The following is a 27,158-nucleotide window of genomic DNA, read 5'->3' as shown; positions in this document are numbered from 1 at the left end:
ATTTGATTTAAACTGAATTTTATTATTATGTATTTGGAATGACAACAAATTTAGAGACTATTTTGAAACTTTGATCTGGCAACAAAGTCAATAATCAGATCCTTGTTTATTTTTAAACTTGCGATAGCCTTTTGAATTAGTTACCTTTCAATTACTTTTATTTTTGATAATTACTTGTTAAATTTTATTTTACTGTTGTGTTACTTAGTTTTATTATCGTTATATTTTGTTTTATTGCCGTTATTTCTTGTTATTACTTTCCAATTATGGGAAAATCTATCGCCAGAAAACGAAAACGTCGCTTCCAAGGAAATCAGTTTTCATCACAAAAGTTGCAAACAAATCTTGAAACGTCTACAAGTTTTACAAAAATAAATAAGCATTTGGATGTTTCTAATGTTCTGATTATCAAATTCTACATAGTATAACCCAGTGCATGAATGCATATTCTTTCCATGCATACACAACACCGTTGGACAAAACCATTTCCTTTCAAAATTTTTATTACTGCTGCATAAATTTTTTTATTTACATGAATATTTTCAATGTATGAATTTCAATTTTTATTTCATTCTTTTTTCTAGAAATTAATATACGTGCATATAACATTGAATATCATTAGGTATAATCATAGATATAATGTGAAATGTTTTTCAATTTGTTTTTGCATTTCACTTTATCAAAGTGCCTTAGAACTTTTTTGAATGTGTTTTCATCGTTTTTATTTTCATAGTAAAATACAGTTACTCAATAACTTTTTATAATTATTTCTTGAATTTTTCAATGCACTCAAAAAGAATTTTAAAAAAGAAAAAACCATACATAAATCAATGTAAAAGCATTTTTATGAATTATCGAAGCAAACAAAACAAGAAAAAATCTTATCGCTCAGATTTTCAAACACTGAAAAATGTTCTTTTTAAATGTTTCACCATAGTTCAGTGCTTGATTTAGTGTTTCAAAATCATTTCAAGCACAAATAATATTAAAAAATATTAACATGCTTTGAAGTCATTCTGCTTTCAACTTTTCAACTCTTCAAACTTTTCATTAGATTTTTGTGCATTCGTATTATATGGTTCTAGGGAATGAACCATGTTTTTGGTTCTAAATTGATTTTCTCACATTTTGTAGGAGTTATCTTGAAAAAAAAGTTTCTGGTTTGTAACATTTTTATCCGTTACTTTTTTAAAATGGTTGCTAATTTTTAAAATATTGAATAACAGAGCTATAAGTGGTTCATTCCCGGCAACAGTGGTTTCTAATTCTTTAACACTTTACAGAATTAGAAAATATCAATTTGTTTTGCATATACATCAAATTTTGACACTTTTTAGGCACTTTTCGACTTATAAAATAAAAAATTCAAGCTAAAATAATAATTTTTGCTATTTATTTTAAGCTTAAATAGCTCCTGCAATAAATAAACCAAAAAAAGTATAAGTCAACCTTTCTAAAATTTAACTCATTTTTAACTCAGCCAGTTTCATAAAAGATCGTGTACTAATTATGCAAACACTCCTGCAAAGCAATCCGATGATTTTTTAGAATTTCATTTTTATACAGAATATTGACTTCGAATTTCCTCGTTTAAACGCTATTAATTATATATATATACATTGTAACCTATAGGACCACCCCCTAATAAGCTTATAATTATTTCCTCTGGTGGGGTACACTATTACCCGGTAATATAATACGAGGTACAATTTGAATATTATAGGTAATTGATGAAATTTGAAGTTTCTATGACATCTCGCTCCTCTGATAAAAGGAATAAATATTATTATTATNATATTTTTATACAGAATATTGACTTCGAATTCCCTCGTTTAAACGCTATTAATTATATATATACATTGTAACCTATAGGACCGCATTGTGTACCCCCCTAATAAGCTTATAATCATTTCCTCTGGTAGGGTACATTATTACCCGGTAATATAATACGAGGTCCAATTTGAATATTATAGGTAACTGATTAAATTTGATTGGAAGAAAAGTTTCTATGACATCTCGCTCCTCTGATAAAAGGAATAAATATTATTATTATATAATTATATTATTAATAATGAATTATTAATAATAATTTAAAAACTTTCTTAAAAACACTTAAAAATATTACGAGAACGAAAGAGTTTTTACTTAATCGTTTTGTGTTTTACTTTACTTTGGCGCTTTTCTGCGGCTATTGTTTCGCCATGTTTCGCTATTTTTTATGGATAATAAGAAGGCTAGTGTCACCTCTTTTTGTTGTTCTATATATTCAATTGCACTTTCGATAGCGTTTAGTTCATCTGTATGAGAGATTTTTATAGGTTGATTTTTATCGTCACTGTCTTCATCATCTTTGCTAGATTCATTTTCATTATTGACGATATAAACGATCATTTCCTCAGTAATTTCGTGTCGTCCGTCAGCTTGTTTTCCTAAATGTTTGCAAGATAAAATTCAGAATTTTTTTGGCGGTAGTTTTAAAAATAAAAAATAAACTAAAGCAAAAACAATTCTTTGAAATATTTGATAACTCGGTTAAAGCGGAAACTCGGATAATCGGGACTCTACTGTATTATCATTACTTCTGTCATATTCTGATTTTTTTTATTTTTTAACGTTCTGGGTAGATTTTAAGCGAATTATGCAAAAATGAGTGAAAAAAAAAGTATTTTGAATGTGATTGGTGGGTAAGGTTAAGAGGACAATTTTGCATCGATGACGCAGTTTATTCTATTTAAAATTCTTTAAGACCTTTTTACAAAAGAGTCGAGTATAATAAAATCATCAACGTATTTCTTTTCCTTTCAACATAAGAATCGAACAAAAATTTAACTCGACAAGAATTCGCTAAAATGTCAACAAAGAATTTTTTTTCCCTCATTCAAATACCCCATTCTTTGCATCATATTTCGCAGACGATAATAATAATAATAATACCAGAGTGCTGCCAACTGACGAATGTCAATTGTCGTTTGAAGACTCTACAAAACATTTCTAAAATGCCTCTCGCCCAATGCCCGGAGGGGGTGTTTAGAACCAAAACTTTTTATATAAAAGATTGGAAGAATAAGGCTAGCTTTTATGTGGGTGCTCTTAAAGGTTGGTGAGGTCAATTTCTTTTTCCTTTTTTTTTATTATCTGGAAAGAATGCTCTTTGATCAGTTTTCTTTTTTTAATATCGTTTGAAGATGTGGTCTAAATTTTTTAAACTTGATTTAGCTATTGAATGAGATATATGTTGGCATCACGTTGCATGTGGTGAGAATTTATCGCTTTTCAATTATTTGAGACTTTCTTCTTATAAAGGGTTAGAAGAATCGGAAAAAAGAATCACAATGAATGATGTATATAACGCACACATTAAAAATGCAAGAACAATAAAATACTATCTACAAAATTACAAGCCTAAGGTTCAAATGCGAAAGTGTCTAATAGAATTTATACCGCAATAGCGTTAAATGAACTATTTTACCAATGAAGATTTTAATAGCATATTTTAGTTATCAAATCTGTATTTTGTTGAATTGAAGATAAAAAAGTGTTGAAAAGAGGAGGAGAGATAAATTGCTGATAAATCTTACACTGCAAAATGCTACTCCGAATTCGACGGTGTGTGAAAGAACACTTCCTTTTCCACCAAAACAAGCATTTAAAAAAAAAAAGAAAAAAGAAGACAATTTAAAGGATGCAGTTAAATCTAAAACCCTCATTATGGAAAATGTTTATAATTATATTAGATATATATATTACATATTATAATTATTATAATATGTATCGAAAGAGCTTCATCATCACTTTATTTGCTTCATCATCACTTTATTGGGCTGAAGTAACGCGCTTCATGTAGCGAAAACTACTGTCGTCCCAATTTTTTCTTCCGTAGTTTGCAGTATAGTGCTGTACTTTTTGAAAGAAGTAGTTTAGTCAGTAGTGCGAAAAGAAAACAGTAGTTTATAGCGATTCGTGGTAACTACTTTTAACGTTAGTTAAATATAGAAACAAAGTTCGAAAGCAAAATATTTTTCAAACGTAAATCCTTCGCGGGGCCTGTCAACGCAGGCAATTCGAATGTTTCTGTTGCCGAGCGTTAATAAGATTTACGTCTGATGCTCGGAAAGATCAATACAAAATCGGTCGAATTGTTCCTGATAAATCAAATTTTAAATGTATGATTTTTTTGAAATTCGATTTCACAGAAACTATAAAGTACGTTTTTGTGTCTAATTTCGTAACTTAAAATATCGTATGCTTTAATTAACTAGCATAGTTGAGGTTACCCCCTTCAAACTATTAAGATTGAGTTCCAGAAAGTGAAGATCCGATCCTTAGATGAAAAGTAATTCAGGGTGGTCCGTTTTTGGTTTCTAACACTGTATTTTATTTCTTGAATGATATAAAAAAGCATTCACTTAAATGACAAATATTTGATAATTTCTTACATTAAATATTTACTGTTGAGAAAAGCATATAGCTTGAAGATTAAAGGAACAAATTCGTAACAAGTGCATTAGAATAAAAAACTATTTCGTGTAAACATGAGTTAAAACTTCTTAATAACTCCTCACATTTAACCAAGCCAATTTTTTAAATTCAAAATCATTTTAAATATTGGTGAAAATTAAGTTCTCCAGTTAAGTTTTTCTTCTAAAAGTAGTGAAGTAGTGACTACATTTCGAAAGTAGTTTGTTGTCGCTATATTTTTTTTAAGAAAAGGAAGTTGTAGTTAACTACAACGAAAATATAGTTTCTCCGACCGCTGATTAAATGTTGAATTTTCCCACCCCTTCTCCACCCCCTTGACAGATGAGTTTGTTGGAGGAGAGGAAAGGTCTCTTAACAAAATAACAACTGTTCTAAATTGGATGGAAGATCGATTCTAATCTCTCTCGAGAAGTCATTGTAAACAATGACACAATCATATTTAAAACAAAATGATTATTTTCAAACAATTGTTTTTTTTTTCTCTCCCTCATTTCACGCAGTATCAACTAAAATTTATCTTGATGCCATTTCCGCGGTGATTAAATATTTTAATGACGTTTATCATTGTTATATAAAAATGAAGATAGCAATGATATCTCTATTATTTTGGCTCAACAGTTCTTTAACTATTTCAAACTCAAATCAGTCATTGCAAAAGAAAAGGAAATAATTTGCGATTATTCGGGAAATGTTTACACCTTTTAAACATATCAAAGGATTTAACAGTTGAAAAATATAACTACCATCTCATTTCCTGAACGGTAATGTATAATTTTTTAATATATATATATATATAAGCTCAAAATGAAGATAAAACAAAGTAAAATTACAGACATATGAAAAAAGGGGGAAAAAACTTATTGTTTTTCTTAATTTTCTTCGTGTTTTTTTTTTTTTTTTTTTTTTTTTTTTTTTTTTTTTTTTTTTTTTTTTTTTNTTTTTTGTATTTATTTATCTTGTTGTTGTATATATATATATAATGAGTTTATATTTATCTGTTTTGCGTTGGACTTACAAATAGTAAAGTAACCTAAATCTTTATTTGAAATAATATAACATTATATTTGAAATAACATAATAATAAAAAGCAGTGAATCACTTACTTAAATTATTTTTTTGGTAACAATATTTGTCAATAATTACTAAGAAAGAATTGTTTTAAGCCTACCAGTGGTATGATTTAGGAAACTGGTTATCAAATTCGTACCACTTGCTCCCTAAATCATACCGATTTTTATAATATTCAGTCTGTGTGAATAAGTAAATCGTGAATGGCCCGAAACGATTGATTCATAGTATAAGAAATGTGAATTTAATAACAAGTGTAGTAACGGAGATTAAGAATATTAATGGAACATGATTTTTTCCCATTCTTTTTTTAGAATATGTTATTGAATTATTTCTAATATTTAAACTTAAACTATTTTAAATTGAAATAATAAATTTTTTTAATCTTAAATTTACTTCGTTTACTTTTGTTTCCTCTCAATTACATTTTTCTTTAACAATTTTTCACAATTTTACGGAGTTGAACATTAGTAGTCGCAAACCCAAAATTAGGTCGGCTGTCCGAATGTTATAAAAAAATTAATATGTCAGATCTGCAAGCATATAAATAAAGGGAAAAAATCTCAATGATAGTCGAACCAATTAGAATACTCCTTTTAAGAGCTGTTGGGCTAATCACCGGAGGTCACTTTCATTCTTTAGCCATAAAATAGAAATATGCATCTAATTCCCTCACATATAAATAAAAACAACTATATTTTAACTTACAAAATTAAAACTGCATCAAAATTGCTTTCAATATCAACACAAATGTCAAATACACTATTAGAAATAAAACTTTCACTTTTGACGATTCGGCAATCTTTGAGCTGTCGTTCATTTTGATAATCCTTTCGTCACGAAATCACGTGATTTGATAAAAACGCGAACTCTTAGATACATGACCAAAATGTTCCTCAACTCGAAACTTCATCTCAGTGTATTTGTGAGACTAGAAACGAGGTTCCGATACCGTTTCTATCAACATTGGTGCCCACGCAACAACAATAGATAATCATACCAGTTGGACTCCACGAGGCGTTAAGAGAAATAGATAGACGAAATACTTCTTTATTTTCCACGAAATTCGTTTCCTTAAAGAAGTGACGATAGTTATTACGTCACTGTCGAAATGTTCATTCATATCATTTAACAGGAGACGGTTTCGTTAAAAATGAAGAGAGTTTCGTGAAATTTAAGTATCCATTTCTCACAGTGTACTTTGATCCAATTCGTCAGAAATTTAAATTATCTATTTAATCAGACTCTATCAATAAATCGAAATGAAATGTTTTTGTATAGAGCAATGCTTCAAAAAAAAACAAAAAAAAACCGCATTTTAGACCGTTAAAAATGGAGGACATAAAAAGATGAAAAACACGTGCTTTACAATAACTGATTAAAATAATAATAATTATTATTAAGGTAAGAAAAAAAGTTATCTGATAAGATAAGACTATCGGAGTGAAAAAGTTCGTGATGCAATTTCAGAAAAAAAGAAGATAAATATACTTGCAAAAATATAATAAAAAACGTACATAAATGAATTATTTGAGATTGCGGGTGGAGTGTGTATTGTTAGGTAATGTATTTATTTTTAAAGTATATTTTATTTTTTGAACTCCAGCTCAGTATAAACTAACTCGCAATGACTGTAAAATTGTTTGTTCTTTGTATTTTTAAGGTATTAAAAAAATGGTAAATGGGTACAAGTGTTATAACAGTAGAGCAGCTGAGCTTAGGTTCAGTTTGACCCTCCTAGGAAATTAAAATCATTTCAAGGAAAAAAAAAATTAATTGAAGAATATAGTGTTAAAAATACAGCATGGAGGAATTTTTAGAGATTAAATTTTCGTTCTTCTTTAATTGATTACTGTAAAGACATATAGTCATTACACTGTTAAAATTTTCGTTCTAAAATAATGCTGAAATAACCGGTCTCAGTCTGTCCATCCTATCAACCATGAACTTTACGGTAAAGAACTTTTTCTTCCTTTACGGTTTCGAAACCATGTACAACTACTTTGGGTAAAAAATCATGAATACCAACCTGTACGGTTACAACTAGCATGATTTCAAAACAGTAAAAAAGAAATTTAACTTTAATTAGGCATTTGGAGATAATTTTGCAGCCTTATGGTGCTGCCACCTATGCGTGAGTATCGCATTCAAATAGTCTAGGGTTACAAATTGAGGAATGTAGGACACTCTTCATATACGGAAAGGTGTCAACGCTAGGATTCGAAAACCGCAATTGAAAAAAAACAACGTAAGTGAACGATAGATTTCGAGACTCGACGCCTATTTTTCTATTACGAATGATATGATCGCTAAAATGGAACTGATAGAACAAAACTTCTAGTTGAAAAACTTTTTTTGCAATGTGTCATAGATACACCCTTGTACAAATTAATTGAAACAAACTCAATAAATTCAGAAAACTAAGAGAAAATGCTATTTTATTTAAATTTATACAAACTTAAAAATTTTTAGTACATAATATGATCTCCACGACACTTTATTAACATTTGGACACGATTCGGCGTGGATTCCACTAATTTTTTACAGTCATTTATAATACTTGTGCCCTTGTACCACACATGAATTAACGCCGTGATTAGCTTCTCCATAGTTGTACAGTCCATATTTAATAGGCGATTCTGGCATATGGCCCAGAGACTCTCACTTGGGTTGATATCCGGAGAGTTCCCTGGCCATTCCAATGTCTCAATTTGATTCTCAGACATGAATTTCTTGACAATTTTGGATGTATGGCAAGGAGCTAAATCCTGTTGAAAAATCCCTGTTCCATCAGGGTATCGTTTCTTCAACTCTGGAACAACTTTTTTACCAAGAATAGTAATGTACTGCTCAGAACGCATCATACCGTCAATAGGCTGCAAAAGTCCAACCCCATTGTAACTGAAACAACCCCAAAACATCTTCTTTAAAAAGCACGAAAAAAAAAGTTTGTTTCAATTAATTTGCACAAGGGTGTAGATGCCAAATATATAAAAATCTCTATTTTGAATTTTTTGTCGCTTACGACGATTTTTCTATTGCACGGGGAGGGGGGGAATACCCGTTCTAACGGACTTTGACTGATTAGCATTTTGACAGATTGGCCATCTCTGCTATATAGTGTTCCCGTCTGCTTTATGGGGTGGGCCTAGTTGGTGTGATGAAATTCTGGTTGTTTAACCCTATACGCAGTTAACAAACGGTTTTTCTGTTATGTAACAATTTGCATACCAACTTATCTCAGTTTATTTCACTGTTTTGTTTGAATTTGGTGAAATAACAATTAAATAAATTGTTATTCAACCATTTTTTTCTAGGAGTCACTAACAGTGTCATATTGTGTTTCAGATTACTCATTCACGTGTTCTCAAGAAATAAACAAATTATACGCTAGAGCACCCAACATGTTTTGAAATGACGTTATTAGTTAGACATTAGCGTATGCATACAGTGTAGCCATGCGAATATACAACAAATTGGTTTTTATCATCTTTATCAAGAATTTTAACCTTCTTTCTTTTATTAAAAAGAATATTTACTTGATTTTAGATCAGAGACCATCTAATGTGCAAAATATTAATTCGTGGTCCTCGAACTAATAAAAGGAATGAATTTGCAATTCGTAATTGGAATGACAAAGGATTAGTTGAAAGCTATTTGAGAATTGAGGACAGCAATTCAACAAACGTTGTAAAAACATACTAACCCCCTGCAAGTTTCACATCTTGTGGAAATAATTCCTCAGTATTTAGTCCGCTAAGTGTAGGTCACATTTCGTACGAATGAGGTAAGTGACAGGCTTCTATTCAGTGCTGTCGCCTGCGAAAACTTACGTGTTAATATTATACAGAATAATGGCTTTCACTTTCTTTTGCATCTATGTTTTGTTTCTTTTTGCTGCGTCTTTTCTTCAGATGTTCTATCCTATCGTCTGTACTGTACTCATAGTACAGGAGTTTAGGCGTTGTTCCATAATTAGAACACTATACTTTCCCCTAGTTGTAATTCAGTCAGTCGTCTTTTTTTTTAATTTTGCAACAATTAAGAAAAGAATTTTTTTTTGAAAAAAAATCAAAGTTGAGCGGCTTCTTCGCTATTCGATAAATTTGCATTTCAATTTACTAAGCAATNTTGTAATTCAGTCAGTCGTCTTTTTTTTTAATTTTGCAACAATTAAGAAAAGAATTTTTTTTTTTTTTAAAAAAAAAGTCAAAGTTGAGCGGCTTCTTCGCTATTCGATAAATTTGCATTTCAATTTACTAAGCAATAACTGTTCACAAACAATTATTTTTTGTTAAAGATTATAACAAAAATAACTGCTTATAATCAACCTGTACATAATTTTAAACGAAGTGAGTAATCATATAACTTAACGGAAATTAATGCTGGTTATTTTTATTACTAATTTCTCTTAATTTCTGTTCTACAAATCATCTTTCTAAAGTTTATACTTTGGCAAAACCAAAAACAGACGTAAACTACCAAAAATGAGGCTCCAAATGACCCTTTATGGTAGTTTCATGCATTTCTATGATTATTTACTTTACTAATCCACATAAAGTCATGAAATTTTTATACAGTATAATTAGAAACTGTATAGGAAAAGTAAAAAAAAAAAATTATCTTCGAATCTCACGTGCTTTATCAAAAACAACTCAATAAATTGCAATAACCGGTCAAAATGACCCCTACTGCACTTCTAATGTAAAAAAACTGCTTTGGGACGAATTTAAAAATTTTTAAATTTTAAGGTGATTAATATTTATTATTTTACAAATGTGCCCGGTGGCTGAGTGGTAACGCTTCGCGCTCCCGTGCCACAGGTCCTGGGTTCAATCCTCTGGCCGGGCAAGGTTGACTCAGCCTTTCATCCCTTCAATGGGTCGATAAATGAGTACCAAGCATGATTGGGAACTAAACACTGGGGATTCCGCGTTCGACTGACCACCTAATCGGAACATCTGCTCCTGCACCCCAGAGCCCAAGGTCAAGAAAACTGAGATGGGCACAGTAGGCCTTGGCCCTCTATGGGCTGTCGCGCCACTGAGTTTAGCTTNATTCCGCTTTCGACTGATCACCTAATCGGAACATCTGCTCCTGCACCCCAGAGCCCAAGGTCAAGAAAACTGAGATGGGCACAGTAGGCCTTGGCCCTCTATGGGCTGTCGCGCCACTGAGTTTAGCTTAGTTTAGTTTATTTTACAAATATATAATTTTGGAAAGGTGTGTATATTTTAATGAAATTCCACATTTACATTTTAATTATGAATAAGTCTCTGTAAACAAAAATGAAAGGATATCTAAATCATCTCTTAAACAAGTAGAGGAGTGAGAGAAATTTGAATTTAATACTGCTTTTTCCAAGTCTTATTTGCCAAATATCTCATTTCAACACGTTTTAATTGACTTCGCTTTTGCGTCCTTGCCAAAAGGAATCTTGTTCTAGAAATCTTGACTTCTTTCTATCTAGCTAGAGAGCTGAAATCCCATCTGAAGCTCTGTACTGGAAAAAGTTTTAATCGCTTCCTGACCGGTACAAGCAGAATTTATAACTATACTATCTCAAGAACGAGTGTGTCACTACTTAAAGTTTCGAACTCTTTCCGGCGTAAAAGAAAAAATAACAGACACAAAACGATGAGAAAAAAAGTAATAAAAATTAGACTAAAATGTACATTGTGATTATAATTATAAATTTTTTTTGTTGCAAAAACTAATGTGAAATACGAAAGGTACTTCATTTTCGTGGCTAACTTTTATCATCTCTGAAAATTTTCCAATGATTTTGTCAAAAGCGCCTAACGTCTCCTCTTTTAGTTCGATAAAAGTGAAATTTATTTTCCCTTTTGTATTTTATTTAATTTCGTAATTATTTTAATTTTTTATTATTCAAATCAAACATTTTAATGATATTTTTCCAAAATTAAATTTGAGCACCAGAGCTTGGTGTAAACAATAGGACAATAGTTTCGACAGTTGGAATATTTACATCTTTTAACAATTTTTTTATGCCGACCGGCCTTGTGTAGGGGTAGGGGAACAGGCCTTGCATTAGAAAGGTTCTGGATTCAAATCCCCGGCAAGGCATAGATGTTCCTTCATTCTCTGTAATATCTGTCCTTCAAGTGGGAGCAACGTTGGCCCACCTTATAGGGTGCCCTTGATAGAGTGGTCAAGAAATCTGTCCTTCAGATGCCTGCATGACGAAAGGGTCATCCCAAAGGAGGGCATTGGAAAAAAAATTATTATTGTGAGTTTTATCTGTTCTCGTATGTTTTTATAAATCATCACAAAGTGTAAATAAATGAAATTTAAAAAAAGGGCAACGGAGTCTTAGGACAACACAAAAAGTAAGTTTTCTTACCAAATAATGGATTGCTTCTGGATGTGACTAAAATTTTGAATAATTATCCTTTTTTATTCCTTCGATATCTTTTTTCCTCATTTTATCTACGTATGATGAAAGTGGATTGTCGTTTCATACCAAATAAATCCCAAATCACTTTTTTTTCTTCTCCTATGCATCACTTTTTAATTTTATCATTTTATAGATTAAAAAAAATCGAATAGTTAATGATAGATTTTTGATGGTGAAAATACATTCAGTTAAAGTTATATAATGAAAAAAATATTTTATCCTTCATGAAATTAAAAAGATCAAACATGTGCGAGAGAAAGCTCCGTGACGTATAATCTTCGAAACTTGTTTCTCAAGGTTTCCACTCTTAGGATGAACTTGTTCGTCATTAAGCACCTTCTCCAATAACAAAATAATGAGAAAAGATGATTATTTTAAATTGCAACAATGTTTGTATTTAGTTCATAGCTTATAAATCTAAAAATGATATTCTTTCTTCGAATGAATGACATATCTTTGACTATAAAAAATATTGTATTTAATGAATGTTGTCGCCGCTTAGGGGGTGAAAATGTCGTCTCCCTGGTCCTGCTTGAAACTCAACTATGTTCCCATGACGATGGGTGTTATATGTTCCTTAGGCTTAATCACATGCTACATCGTTGCAGTCCTTAGAAATGATGTCAGTCCATATGTGCCTTTTATCAGGTATGTACTCATAGTTTATTCGATCAAAAGATAACTTCAGCTTTTAAGAGAAAATGAGCAGTACAGCGCACAAGCCACCTTTACTTCTCAGACAAACTGTCACCAATCGATGTGTAGCTGGATGGGCTTCAAGTCTCCGTTGGAGATGGAACTTCAGTTCCTGACTATGGCAGTTCTGTTGGCAATGAAATGCAACGGAATTCGGTGGTTCCTAAATTTAAAAAAAAGTAAAAAAGAAATAGACATGGAAACATGGCATGCACAGAGTATCCAAAGCATGTAAGATAAGAGTTAAAAAGTTCTCCTTGGATCGAAAATTTAAAAATATGTATCTGAAAAAATTTCAAAACATGCATTCAATTATATGAAATTTGATCACCAGCCTCCCATTTTAAACAATATGGACTTACTTTTCCTTTTGTGGCAACAGCGATATTTCAAAACGGAAACGCAAAAACTTGTATATTTCAGTTTGAGTACTTTTTTCTGCAGAATTCAAAACTGCAATGAAAAAAAAAGGAGGGTTCTATGTTTAAACTTTGCCACTTACACCTCAATGATTGAAGCAGGGTTGGGCTGAGTGATTGAGTTAGGTAAAATTGAATGTATTTTTGGAAAATATGTCATAAGTGTATTTTTAAATTTTTGAACCGATGTGTCTCTAAGTATGTGATCATTTTCAATATTTTGCGCTAACCCTTTAATATTTTTTGATTTGGAGAGTAATACTGGTCAGTACTGCTCTGTGCACTCTTTCACTTTTAAAGAAATATTTGAAATTGAACGTGGGAGTCTAGTTATATTGAAAAATCTCTCTCTCTTTAAAATCTTTTGATTGTTTTAAAATAACATTGCAATTTTTTTTGCTAATAAAAAGTAAGAACATTAAGTTGAATTTTTGGATTGTTAATTTAGTTTTTGAAAATAGCGTATTTATCTATTAAAAAGTAAAATTAAATACTTTGAACACATTTATGAGACTAACTTAACCGAAAGAGATTCCTTGAAAAATACTTTTTCGCGATTATGTAAAATATTATTACATAATTCAAAAACTTTAGAAAATTAAGAATACTCAAGTAATTAAAAATTTGAATTTAGGAATTTAGGAATGACTTAGTTTGAAATTTGTACAAAATGAATTGAATAAATCTTGAGAAACGAGCATTTAAAGACACGAACTTCTTGAAGTTTTGTTTGCTCAGAAACTATCCTATTGATTTTAATCAAATTTTAGATTTATCATTAAAATTTACGTTATCTAAGAGAACGTAAAATTTTTTTACAATACAATGCATTTCAAACATTTTTTGGTCATTAATAAACTGATTAAAGATTTATCAAAAAAATTTTATATATATATATATATATATATTGAGTCAACATATCNAGAGTGTAAAAATGTATGTTTTCAAAGTTATAAAATAATTCCTTAAGCATCTATTAAGAAATTTTTAAAAAATGCCTAAAACTGAAAGTGTCTTTTGCATTATTAGTGAATATTTATATATCATTGTCGACACATAATCGATGCAAAACACCCACACAAAAACCTTTGTTTTTTCTTGACACAAAAAAGTAGAGCAGGTTTAGGACAAAATAATGTCTTTTCTCTCTTTCTATATTTGTGAGTATAAATAATGAAATAATTGAGTAAGAATATTCTCCTTAAGTAAATATATTTTTCATTTTTAATAGTGAGACGGGTGGAAAATTCCCTGAAGCTGGTTTATTTAGTATATTCCTCTATCTTACGAGTACAATAGGTGAGAAATATTTAAGATTTATTTTTCAAAGGTTTATAATGAAAGTTTAAAATATGCTGAAAGTCGATGCAAGAGGAATGTTTTTTTTTAAATGTCACACTCGCACATATCATTTAATTTAATAAATGTTGAACGAAAATGTTTTGTTTAAATGTCATTATTTCTCTTAAAAAAAAGCATTTTAACCGGCAAACTTTTTAGGACTCAAACTTTCATTTTATTACCGGCGTCGAACAACAAATAGATTTTTTTTCTGTTTACGACTATTAATGCTAAACTCCTTAGTCCTATAATTTTGTGCCCAACCCGGAAGGCAAGAGTGCTCCGGGATCAAGCATCGGGACAAACTACCCTTTGTGGGGGACTAGCCAACATTTGCATAACATGGAGTGAAAAACTACAATTACCTCCCACAGTCAGCCTGACGATAATAAGGACTCTCATCTCTGATGCTCGAAGATTAGTGTCGACAATTTTTTGGGGGTCATCTTGACGAGCTCTCTATTCCTTGAGCCAATTTGGCTCTCACCGACAAATCTCAGTATTGGGAATGTTGATGGCGAAAAAATTGTTTTACATGGACAGTATTTAATGGGATGGACAGTATTTAAAAAAATTGATAAAAATACATTTTTAATCAGCATCTGTATAAACAGGTTTCAACAATTTGCTTTTAAGTGCGAAATAATGACATAAATTTTTTTAAAAATGTATCCAAAGTTATTTTGTGAATGTCAAATTTCATCGAAGAATATCGCCACTTAAAATAATTCAGGCTTTCACAATGATTACATTGATATGAGAATAATGAATTGGTGTTTTTTTTAAGTTAGATTTATTATTATTATTATTCTTGTGAAACTTAACAAAATCTATTTTTGATTGATGCAAATTGTTTTTAAAGATAAATAGTTAAGAATGTTTTTATTTTTAAAAATTAAAACTTTCAAAATAAGTAAGTAAGTAAATAAATGAATAAAATGAATGACTGTATTAAAAAGGTCGCATAGTTTCAAGAGGGCATAAAACGTAAAGTTTAAGAAAACTAAACTTAAAAAAAAAAAGGAAAATATTTGAAAAAATATAAATATTTTTGTTTGATTGCTTCATACCGCTTCCCCTTGCTGTGGTTTCAGACATAACTTTTAAGCAAAATGCTAAATGCACCTTTAATCCTCTTTATTTTCATAAATAAACTGATGGTGGATATTTATTGTATTCGGCAGTATCTTTTTAATATGTTCAAGCATGGTTCCGTGGTCCAATCACAATTCGTGATAAAAATCGTTTCAGATTCTCCTTTCATTTTGTCTGACAACATTATACCAATGCAGTTCAGCAAATAAACATTTTTAGAAAGGCAGTTAGATAATATACATTTATTTGTTTTGAGACTTTTGATCAATGTCTTCGTTTTTGTACAATTAATGTTATAAATTTTTTTTTATCATCATTCAAGTCAGTAATCATAAGTTTAAAGTGCCATAAAAATGAATTTCTAAAAATTTAAAAACTGACAAATGTAAGGTTTCAAATGCCTGATTCAAAACCACGCATCGCATCATTTTATTGCCTTATAGTTTTAAGTTCTAAAAAGTATCAAACCGATTTATGAGTAATCAAAAAAGCAACTTCCCCATTTCCTCCTTTTTTTTGAAAAGTATTATGACTGTCTAATAATACTGTATCATCGAAAATTTGTACAGTTCTCTTGCACAATTTTTTTTAAAGAAAAAAACTGATAGTGAAATTATTTCTTTATTCAATTTCATCTTGTAGAAACAAAATATGTCAATGTGATTTACTAACTTTTAAGAGCTTCGATTTCAATCTAAAATCATGGTTCTAAATTTTTTTTTTTTAGGATTTAAAAGTTATAATGAAAATAGCTGCTTTATCTGAAAAACATGCAATAAATTTGTATTGGATGACGTGAATCAATTTAATCTCGCTTTCATGAAAACTAAAATGTTTGCACTTTCTATTCTTATAAATTGTTATTTATTATTATTTTCTTTTTAATTTTGTATTAAAATATCGGAAGAATTTTTCTAAAATAATGTCCCTTATTTCTGATCAATAGGAAAAAAAAATCTGTATTCTTGATATGTTTTAAAACTGATCGCATCATCAATCGATACGTATCAATCAGTAACTATCAATCCATTGTTTGATGTTTAGTCGTTTTGTCCTCAAAGGAGGAAGTTTTTTAACACATTTACGGAGACCTTAAGATTTAAAAAATGAATGAGCTTCCTGAGTCATAATTTCATATAATAAACCTGAATAAGAGTTAAAACATTTTTTTAGTTATAGTTATTTGTTACAGTTTATTGAAAATAAGCTGGTAATTTCCATTTATGATATAAATGTGAAATAAATGATCTTGAAAAAGGTACATTTTCAGAAAATTCATTTACATATACACTGACAGTATTAAATCACCAGCCCAAAAAACTAATCAAAACAACTCAGACGAATTATTGAAAAGAAAAAGAAGTTTCAAATAGCCATGCGATATTTTTCTTAAAAATCTAATAAAGTGGCCTTTTTTTCACCTTTTTCTTCTGAAAGACATTGTGTTATAACAATAATAATCAATTATCAAAAGTTTTGAAAACAATGGATTAATTTTTATTTTAATAAAGCATTGTTTTGAAAACATCGAGGAAGCTTTCAAAAGTACACTATTACCGACTTAAGTAATTTTTCATTGCAATTTTTTTTTCTCCTCCATTATTTTAATAAAGTTTAAGAAGATTTCATGTAAAGCTTGAGTAAACTATGGAGTTTAAAATGTTAAAAAAGTGTTTTCGAAAAATCAGAATGAAATTATTCTGATCCTCCCTTTGTAATCTTGCAGCAATTTGTTTGCATTCTAATATTTTGAAATACTTTTTCAACATTTCAAACTGCATGATTTACTCTAGATCCACTTTCCTTCAAATTTTAATTAATTTTGTTAAAGAAAGAAAATTTGCTATGAAAAATTTTATCTCGTGGCTTCTAACGAAAACAACAATTCGTCATAAATTTTTTTTCCGCAAATTTTTTTTCCATCCAAAGAAAGGAAAGAAAATATATCTTCCCCACAGTCAACTAAAATATTTTCCCGGTTTAAAGGGGCCAGGAGAGCTTGCTTGGTATTGCGCTGGACACACGTTCGTGAAAACGGGAGCCGAATCCAGCCGGTGGAAGACTCCCAGTGTAGTAGATGGTGACTGGTGCACGTAAAATCTGTCGGGTCACAAAGTCCACTATATTCCCATAAAAAATTATACCTCTGGTGGAGATGGGCCATTCTCTGGTTCAGGTCAAAATTACGATTTGAGGAAGAATGAATGGGTGTATATATGAGTCCACCCTATAGACGGGTGTGACGTATGGATGCGGCAGAAGTAGAATTCTTGGCCATAGATGGCGCCACTAGAAAACAAGAACAAACGCACCCCTTGCCTTATATGGCCTAAGACAACAACAACAGCCTGTTTTTAAACTCCAAAAATCTTTTTCAACAACACAGAATGTTTAGCTTATGATAAAAGAATTGCTTTGATCATAAAGAATGATAACATCTGCTCCATATTATAAAATCCACGAAAATTTGCCAGTCCACTTTTTTGTGATTGTTTTTGGAAATCTGTTTAGCATGAAATTGATTATTTTTTTTTAATACCATGAATATTTTCTCCATCTTTTGCAGCTTTATCAACGATGTTCGTCCGTTACATGATTGTGGCCGAACTGAACAAAGGAATTGACCGAATGACGGACGTATTGAACAGGGCGAGCATTGTCATTGGTTTCATAGCACTCATGGGAATGGTTGTGGTGGCAGCCTATCCGGTATCTATAGAATTTTTATCCCGCAGTTATCGCTTTCATTTTGATTGGTGGTAAGGTGACGAACTTAAGTTCAAAAGATTTTTTACTAACTTCACGGTTCCCAGTCGAAGTCAAGCGAAGTCTCATCTAAGTCAAGCATCACTGGCTGCGGTCAGTAAGCGGGTGGGTGATCCCTTTGATCAACCTAGGTAGGGACCGAGGGTGCACCGTATCGGTCCTCCTTAAACTGTTCTACCGTAAAGTGCTCGACTCCGCGTGCAGATCGTTGGGCTACCGAAGCGGTTGTGCCATCCCCTCAGCAGAGGATCAAAATTGAGATGGCATGTCTTCGGATCATCCTCAGGGATGTTTCCCAGACCGTCGCCAATAGCCCATTGTGCAGTTCTAGTGCGGCATAAATAAAATATCAGCCTATCTACTTGCACTTTGATTTTAAGTATGATAAAGTACCTACTAACCTAAAATAAAGTACCTACCTACCTAACTCTGGAGAATGATTTCTTTTAATCTTTGTGAAAAAAGTATGAAATTATTCTTTCAGGAAGATGGCAAAATATCCCTTCAAAAAAGTTGTTTTCGACATCTTATCAAATAAACTTGGTTAGATAACAATATAAATCTAGATTTAAAGGTTTTTTTTCAAAGAAGGCAATTTCACTCAAGTAATTCTGGCACTTAAGAAAAGTTAGTGAAAAAGGCACAGATTACACTATAAATATGATGACACATTAATAATAAAAAAAACAAACATAAAGACAAAAAATGAAGAAAAGTCATGGGTCAATGAGTTTATTTACAAAATCACAAGTCCCTATATCTCGCTTCATTTACGTCCTAATCGGTAGAAAGATTTGTGCCCTTAGTACTGAAATTTTCACAAAATCCTTTTGGGTACGATGACAAACTTGCCATGACACCCCAAACTGTGATTGAGTTCGTCATCTTACACTCACTTTCCTTTACTTCATGCTGTGTTCCCAATACGATATATCGAATCGTTGATTGTTTGCATAATCCATTACATGTACTCTTAGTTTGTATTAAGGCTGGATTTGAGCTATTTCATCTAGAAAAATATAAAAAGCTATTTTTTTTATTACTTTTAAACTTGAAGTAAATTTGTCAATGTGTACGATTTTGCCGATCTAGCTTTCAGTGAGGGCGATCATGCTAATCTCGCTTTCATTGAGTACGAGTTTGCTGATCTAGTTTTCGATGGAACGCGATTGCTGATCTAGTTTTAAATGGGACAAGTTTGCTGATTTAACTTTCAGTGAGGACGATAATGCCGATCTTGCTTTCATTGAGTACGAGCTTGCTGATCTAGTTTTCGATGGGACAAGTTTGCTGATTTAACTTTCAGTGAGGAAGAGCATGCTGATCTTTCTTTCATTGAGTAAGAGCTTGCTGATCTAGCTTTAAAAAGAACGAGATTGCTTATCTAGTTTTCAATGGGGCGGCCGAGTTTGCAGATCTAGCTTTCAATGCGTACGATATAAACGATCTTGCTGAAACAAATCGATTGGACAAAAATGAATACCAAAATTTAAAATAGCCTAAAAATTATCCCTTTGATGAGATATTTTAGTTTAAATAAAAATTACTCTCCCTCTCTGCACATTTTTATTAGCCTGTTTGAAACTTGAAGCACATAAAATTTTGTCAAAAATGTATTATTAAGAAATTAAATTATAAAGAAAACTTAGGACTTTCTCCATGCTTTAAATTTGGGGTCACTTCTTTAAAGCCTGAGATGAATTAAATGGCACTCATTAATTTGTGTGACGAAAGAACTTTTAGAAAACAGCTCTTAACGTTTCTTTTTTCTATCATCTATTGTATCGTAAGTAAATTAAAAAAAATTTGCAAATGTCTCTGGTATTTTGTCAAAATTTGAATTATTTCGCTATTTTCTAATTAGCCTGAGACATTCAGGCTTTTTACATTGAGCTATATGCTTTTAAAGGCCAATGTAAGTATATTCAGAGAATTTCTAGACGAAATTCATTTATGCTTTTTGTAGTAAAGCCTTTTAAGTGAATTTTTAATAAGCCTTCCCTACTCTGGGCTTATTGCAAATAGCCTAGATAATAAAAATTTGGCTAATTCAGCAGTAATTGCCCAAATTTATTATCAGGACTATTATTATATTCCAATACTATTATTATTAAATATATTATTTTAATTGATCTAAAAATACTTGAGCTCACTACAGCAATCCTTAAAAGTCTTAGGTTGCTAAGAAAATATTGATGACTTTTTCAATTGACAAGTCGTATCGTAAAATGACGGCCGATATTTGCAAAATTCCACAATTCTTTTTACTGCAGACATTAAATTTTATTTTACTACACTATACTGCATACATACATGGCCCTATATCTCCCATTAATATTAACTCATAATATTCCAACTCGGCCAGGTATTACAGGATCATAACAAAGGAAATTATTTTTGTTAAATTTAGTCAATTTAGCCAAATTATTATATTATTTAATTAATTTTCGTGTATTTATAAAAACTTAATTGAAATGGGAAGATAAATTGAAACAGAACAAAATAAACATATATGCATTGCAAGACTTTGTCAGGGGATTTGTATTTATTTTGGAGCATTTCCGTGAATAAATGTTTAACAGAACAAAGATGTGAATGTATGCAGGCCCTGAAGATGTCTTGTATTGATTCCAGATTTCTTTTGTTCTGTTTTAACTTAGTACTCCATTTCAATAAATTTTCAGAAATATCGATGTGTGGTTACATTAGTAATGTATGAAATCCTTATAAATGCAAAAGGTTTAGTATTACTTTACATGTGTTTTTGCTGAAGATCAAATCATAATAATCAACTACATTGAAAAGAACGTGTTCAATGTACAAAATATTCCGTCGCTAAAAGAAGTTGAATTATAAAGGGATCTAATATAATCCCTTTATGTGGAAATTTTTGTTTGCAGAAACTCAGACTACTAATCGAGTCCATTTTAATCTATGAGCCTTTTGTAGATGACGAGCATCGGGACGGTCCATGGCATCGGAGCAAACGTTCTGTTCTTGGGAGGTGTCATCTATGCCATCTTGCAGACATTCCTCACTTACAAGATGTCACCCACCTACAATGGTCTCACCATTTGTCACATTAGGTTGATAGTCACGTGTATAGCAGCCATCTCCCTCATAGCCAGTATCCTTTTGTTTTTTCCTCTTTCTACTCGCAGTCACAGTCTGATTGAATGAACGCGAGATGTTCCATCCAAAGAGAAATGCCTCAAGTTGAATTCCAAAGCTCCAAGGAGTTGAGGAAAGCTCGGTCAGCTCTTCGAATTTGGTGGAAATAATTTTCGGAATAGAGTTCGTCATCTTACTCAACTCCTTACTGCGTATCATTATATACAGTGTGTCTTGCGCGTGACTGTACTTTATGTAAATAGAATAGACCTTTAAAGGTTGCGTGATTTCTTAACTCTCCACACATGTCCCCTCTCCGTTTCTATGGTCTCCTCAAATCTTTGCATGGCAGCGAAAAGAAGTTGAAATATACATGCCAGGTAAGAAAGAACATATGACAAAACCATGGAAACGGAAAGGGAAAATGTATTGCCTAATCTATTTACAAAAAAAGAATATTGAGATGTATCTTTTTGCAGATGACGAGCGTTGTCCAGGCTCATAATGTTGGGGCGAATACATTGTTCATTGGTGTGAACATATATGCCGTTCTCCAGACGTGGATCAGTTTCAAAATGTCACCCTATTACAACGGAAAACAAATTTGTTACATACGCTTAGTGATTACCATACTCGGCGTGCTATCTCTTATTGCATGTATCCTTCAATATGCTTTTTTTCCCATACAGGATGCTCACTTAGAGCAAGAAGCAAGTAAATTCTGAAAGTGATTCTTTTAAATTACATTAAAAATATAAATATGATGACTTTTCTTCTTTTTCTTTAGTTTGGTTCATCCTACCATACTGTAAGAAATCACGAATGGGCAAATCATCGGTGAATTTTTTTTAATTTTGAAAGCATGAAAAAATGCCTTTTTAATGTTCAACCCAAAATTAATAACTAGAAGAGGAATTTCCATTTTTCCTTTCTTTTTTTTAAACACTTATCAAGAGCCGCTGTGGCTCAGGTGATAGAGCGTTCGACTTCCAAGGAGGTGAACCGGGTTCGAATCCCAGTCATGGCAGGTCGATACGAATTCAGCATCTGGCTTTCACCGACTGCAGTGCTGACGCAAAATATTATCAGTGATAGGCGGATCATGGGTTAGAGTTCCCTTGCCGTCAAGCTAATCGTGGGAGGTGTTCGTGGTTTAGCTCTCCGTGTAACACAAATGCGAGTTAGCTCCATCAAAAAGCCCTCCACGAAGGCAAATTTCTCCCAATACTTGATCCAGGAGTTTCCCTGTCTTCTGGATAGGGTTTAAAATGACGAGGCTGCGGAGTTGAACATGAGTAGTCATAAACCCAAAATTGGGTCAGCTGTTTAACGACGGTTATAAAATAAAATAAAGCACTCAACAAAATTATGACGGAGCAAAATACGAATGGTTTGGAAAATTAAAAATGTAATTTTAGAAGACAGGGGAACTCCTGGATTATGTATTGGGAGATATTTGCCATTGTGGAGGACGTTTTGTTGGAACTCGCATTTGCGTTACATGGAGAGCTAAACCACGAACACCTCCCACGATTAGCATGGCGGCAAGGGAACTCTAACCCATGATCCGTCTAGCACTGATGATATTTTACGTCAGCACTGCAGTCGGTGAATGCCAGATGCTGAATTCGTATCGACCAGTCATCGCCGGGAGGCGAACCCGGTTTACCTCATTGGAAGGCGAACGCTCTATTCTCTGAAAGCGTTGTGCAGACTTAGTGTTTCTGACTGCATCCGTAAAACAAAATCAGAACCAAAATTTATTTTCTGCTTTCATAGAAGATCGCATGTTTCCTTCGATGCTGTTTTTGGTATAGCTAGAAAATGTTTCCTTCAATGCTGTTTTTGGCCTAGAATGAAATTTTAAAATTGAAACAGCTTAGCTATTTGTATAAATGTTTGTGTTTGTGATTTTCCTTGACTCCTTTAATTGCAGTGCTGGTCATAGGACCTTTGGCCTTTGATGACTGGACATCTGTATATCACGACCACTGGACCGGAAGTAAAGTACCGAATGATAAAGTAAGTTAAGACAAGGTATCACTGATCGTTTGCAGCAGAGCGTTTGTCTTACGTCAACCTAATTTTTTAATCTTCTCACCTCCATTTATTCCAAGATTAAAAACAGAAAGCAGTCCTCTGGCTTCACAGACTTTTCAAATATACACCATTCCGAAAATTAAGAACCCTACTTTGTAAAGATAATCGGAAAGTAACGCAAAGAGCCAATCATGACGCTCCTGAATTTAGTCCTGATCCGAAGTTTTCTTCACTGGACAATGCTAGCATGAAAACAGATTTGGGAAACGGTGGTAAAAAAAAAATTTAAAGTTTTCCCTCCTCTTGTGACGTTGCGCACCTGATGTCATGCCTAATGCAAATCAGAGAAGGTTAGTCCTACGTCACAAACAATCAACCCCCCCCCCCCAGCGGGTTCCAAACATTCTTTTTATCTGGCATTTTACGTAGAGACTACTAAACAGAAGATTTAATGGACTGATTTGGATAGAAAGTAATAGCATCATTGATTTTTAGTTAAGGCTAGTTAAATAGCGAAAAAGTGTAAGATTGGTTATGAATTCTGCTATGCTTTTTATGTTCGGTAACTAAAGAAGATTAGGATTTTTTTATGAGTTTCCCCGTTAATCTCATAAAATTAATTATAAAATTAATTTTTGTTAAATTTATTATTTCCAAAGAACAAAAAAAAAAAAAAAAACATTTTATTTTGTTGCCAAAATTAGCTGAGCAAGACGGGAATACTGTGGATATATATGGGTCATTCTCACAAAAACAGTCATTTTCATGTCCCCAGTATATTTTATGTTTGTTTTACAGTTTACGAAAAAAGAAATTTCAGGGAAAGTGTCCTTCGGAATGCAAGCTAACAAAAGAATAAAAATAAAATTATCAATTTTTATTTTTTATTTATTTTAGGTAATTAAAATCACTTGTCCCCACTGCTGATTTAAAAAAAGAAAAAAAAAATTTTCTGAAATAAAATTTCTTTTTTTTACAAATTCGTGTTTTTTATTTCAGAATACTGAAATATAGCATTCAGAAAATCAATTTTATATTTAATTTCTGATAAAAATATTAACACAGCACTATTTTAAACTTTGTCCCCAGTGTTTCGCGTCATTCCCTCACAACAATGTTCTTATCACCTGCAATCTTCTTAGAATAAAAATATTTTAATAAAAACTTCAGAAGTTAACAACTGGCATCATAGAACAAAATTGCAGTATGTTTCCATCTTCAACTTAAAGAAGCTTTGCTGTGGAATAAATTTGAATGAATCAAACCAGGTAAAATTTTTTACATTTGTCATTCCCTCATGTCATTTTTTAGAGTAAAATAAAATACAACTTCATCGAGAAAGTGGATAATTATATGTTGCTTTCTTGTATGAATATAATTGTATGTGATTGACTTCAGAAATTAATTAGGCCTAACTGTTATTTTTAAATTTTATTGAATTCGTCATTCCCTCACTAGTGTATAAAGTGAGGGAATGACGCTGAAGTGAGGGAATGATTCAAGATGAGTATATTATTAAATTTTTTTTTGTTCAATCGTGCCAGCCAATTTTATTTCCCAAACCTGTAAAAACTATTAAATATATAAGACTAAATTATAATAAATATTAGATATACTTAGTATGTTATCATTTTCAAACTTTAGGTAGATGTAACTTAGATAAAAACATGTATTAAAATAAAATATCATTCCCTCACTATTAGTGTCATTCCCTCACTTTTTAAATAGTGAAAATAATTAATTTACTTATTAATTAATTTGAAAAATAAATTAAAAAATTAATAAATTAATTTATTAAATTAATTAATTTATTTATTAAATTAATTAATTAATTATTAATTATTATAAATTAATTAATTATAAATTAATTATTTAAAAAATTAATTAATTTAAATATTAAGTATAATTTATAGGATATATACTTTCTTTATAATGCCATTACATATTTCTATTAATATAAAAAGTTTCAGAGCTTTTTATTCACTTTACTTTTTTGGGATTTTATGAACTGAAAAATGACAGTTTTCGTGAGAATGACCCATATATATATATATACTGAAATGGAACAAAAATTAGTGTAATTTAATACAAAAAAATAACGCATAGCTTTCAAGGTTCTCTTTAACAGATTTAAAGAAAAATAATTACTAAAAATCAACGGTTTGTGATTATTTTTTCCTCTTTAAGCAGGTTTTTACAAAAAAAAAAAAAAAAAAAAAAAAAAAAAAAAAAAAAAAAACATACATTTTTAAAACTTTAAAAACAGAAATAACAAAATATATATTAGGAGTTAAAAATTAATATAAATGTGAAAAAAAATTATCTAATTCTGATGACTAATATGATAGAAAATACAAAAACATACACGGTATACTAATCTTGTAAAATAACATGTAAAATCTGACTACAAATTAAAAAGGTTATTAATTATCAGAAAAAGTTACAAATCGTCATTATTTTTGAGAACGTTTTTCAGACAGCAATAGTTTCGACATTTGCGAAAGCTTTTCATGAACGCTTTTCATTCAAAACTTTCATCTGCATGTCATAATTTGAAAACGCGGTCTATTGTTCATAAATTAACTTTATTAACACTATATAACGCAATTATACTTCTTCTCTATTACAGTTTTGTGAAATGTATCAACAATTCTGTAACTATTCAAAAGTGAATTTTGAAATGAGTCAGTCCTCCCTCTGAACATTACATTCTGTAGTTATAGACAAATCTATTGAGTTTTTTAAACTTTTTAATTCCATCTTTTCTTACTTTTTGCAGGGATTTGGTCTGATGTTGGGAAGCGCTATAGCTGAATGGGCTATGGCTCTATCGTTCCTCGCCTATTATTTTACTTTTATCCGTGAATTCGGAAAAGTGTTCATGCACTTGAGGGTGCAACTTCTCGTCACCCATTTCGATGAAGAACCCCAGGACATCAACACTGCCAATGAACGGACACCCATGGTCATGTGATATCTCTCTTAAATCTCAATTTTACTTCGTCATCATCGTTACAGATCATCTTTTTTAATAATAAAACAATTTCTTCAGTTGTCTTTTCTTCTTGCTTTCTTTAAAGAATGATTTAGGGTGTTAGAGCTTTTTTGGGGGTGGGGTTGGATCCTTGATAAGCCCCTTCCTGGGCAATTTTTTGAAATCTCGCCAAACTAGTTTTCTGGAAGATATTTCAGGGAAATATGTTGCAACCTTACAGAGAATCTATTTTGATTATTTTTTATTTTATTTTTTTAAAAGTATTTTAATAAATTTGTAATAATTTAATTCCAAGTAATAGTCGCCAACTTGGCGAGATTTCAAAAAGCCACCAAAGATATATTCCAGAATTATAACCTTTTCTTGTAATATTGAAAGACATTTGTGTCTAATTTCATTAGAAATGAAGAGCTTTAATTGAGAATGAATTTTAATAAATAAATTAAATGATCCACTAACAAATCTTTGCCCAAAGCATCTACAAAACCTAAAATTAATTAAAATTTTCTTTTCTTTAAGTTCAACTTAACTTTTTCTTAACTTTAAATTCAACAGAAGTTTGCGTATTTACTTAGAAATTAAAAAACCAAGCGAATAAATGAATGTTTAAGGTATTCGACTAGTTTCGATAAACTTTATACATATATATATATATATAAATATATATTTAAAGAGACAAGATCTCTCTCTGTTGCCCATACTGGAGTGCAGTGGCATGATCATGGCTCAC

The 27,158-nt window shown here is 31.1% G+C and overlaps 1 protein-coding gene across 6 annotated transcripts; it reads left to right on the top strand.

The window, feature by feature from the left end:
* Positions 1-5,078: 5,078 nt before the first annotated feature.
* On the top strand, positions 5,079-26,490 carry LOC107444662 (DNA damage-regulated autophagy modulator protein 1). 6 transcript variants are annotated; one of them, XM_043049057.2, is made up of 7 exons: positions 5,079-5,240; positions 12,468-12,613; positions 14,312-14,379; positions 18,083-18,225; positions 21,232-21,409; positions 23,330-23,415; positions 26,213-26,490. In XM_043049057.2, the coding sequence occupies exons 2-7, from the start codon at positions 12,477-12,479 to the stop codon at positions 26,405-26,407; spliced, it is 807 nt and encodes a 268-aa protein (XP_042904991.1). In that variant the 5' UTR covers positions 5,079-5,240; positions 12,468-12,476; the 3' UTR covers positions 26,408-26,490. The 6 variants fall into 6 exon arrangements, with proteins under 6 accessions (XP_042904991.1, XP_042904990.1, XP_015914360.1 ...); XM_043049056.2 differs by lacking the exon at positions 21,232-21,409 and adding an exon at positions 21,873-22,050 and having other exon boundaries at positions 5,080-5,240; XM_016058874.3 differs by lacking the exons at positions 5,079-5,240; positions 21,232-21,409 and adding exons at positions 5,464-7,108; positions 21,873-22,050.
* The last annotated feature ends 668 nt before the right edge of the window (positions 26,491-27,158 follow it).

Source organism: Parasteatoda tepidariorum, chromosome 9, assembly GCF_043381705.1.
Source record: "Parasteatoda tepidariorum isolate YZ-2023 chromosome 9, CAS_Ptep_4.0, whole genome shotgun sequence".
NCBI classification, from domain to species: Eukaryota; Metazoa; Arthropoda; class Arachnida; order Araneae; family Theridiidae; genus Parasteatoda; species Parasteatoda tepidariorum.
The sequence above is the reverse complement of the archived record's forward strand: the minus strand, read 5'-3'. Positions and strand labels throughout refer to the sequence as shown.

Bases quoted from the DNA above. Each gene is read 5' to 3' on its own strand.
- LOC107444662 (XM_071185134.1), top strand. From the start codon at position 12,331: ATGATTATTTTAAATTGCAACAAT. The intron at 18,226-21,231 runs GTATCTATAGAA...AGCCTTTTGTAG, and splicing joins TTGTGGTGGCAGCCTATCCG to ATGACGAGCATCGGGACGGT. The intron at 21,410-23,329 runs GTATCCTTTTGT...CTTTAATTGCAG, and splicing joins AGCCATCTCCCTCATAGCCA to TGCTGGTCATAGGACCTTTG.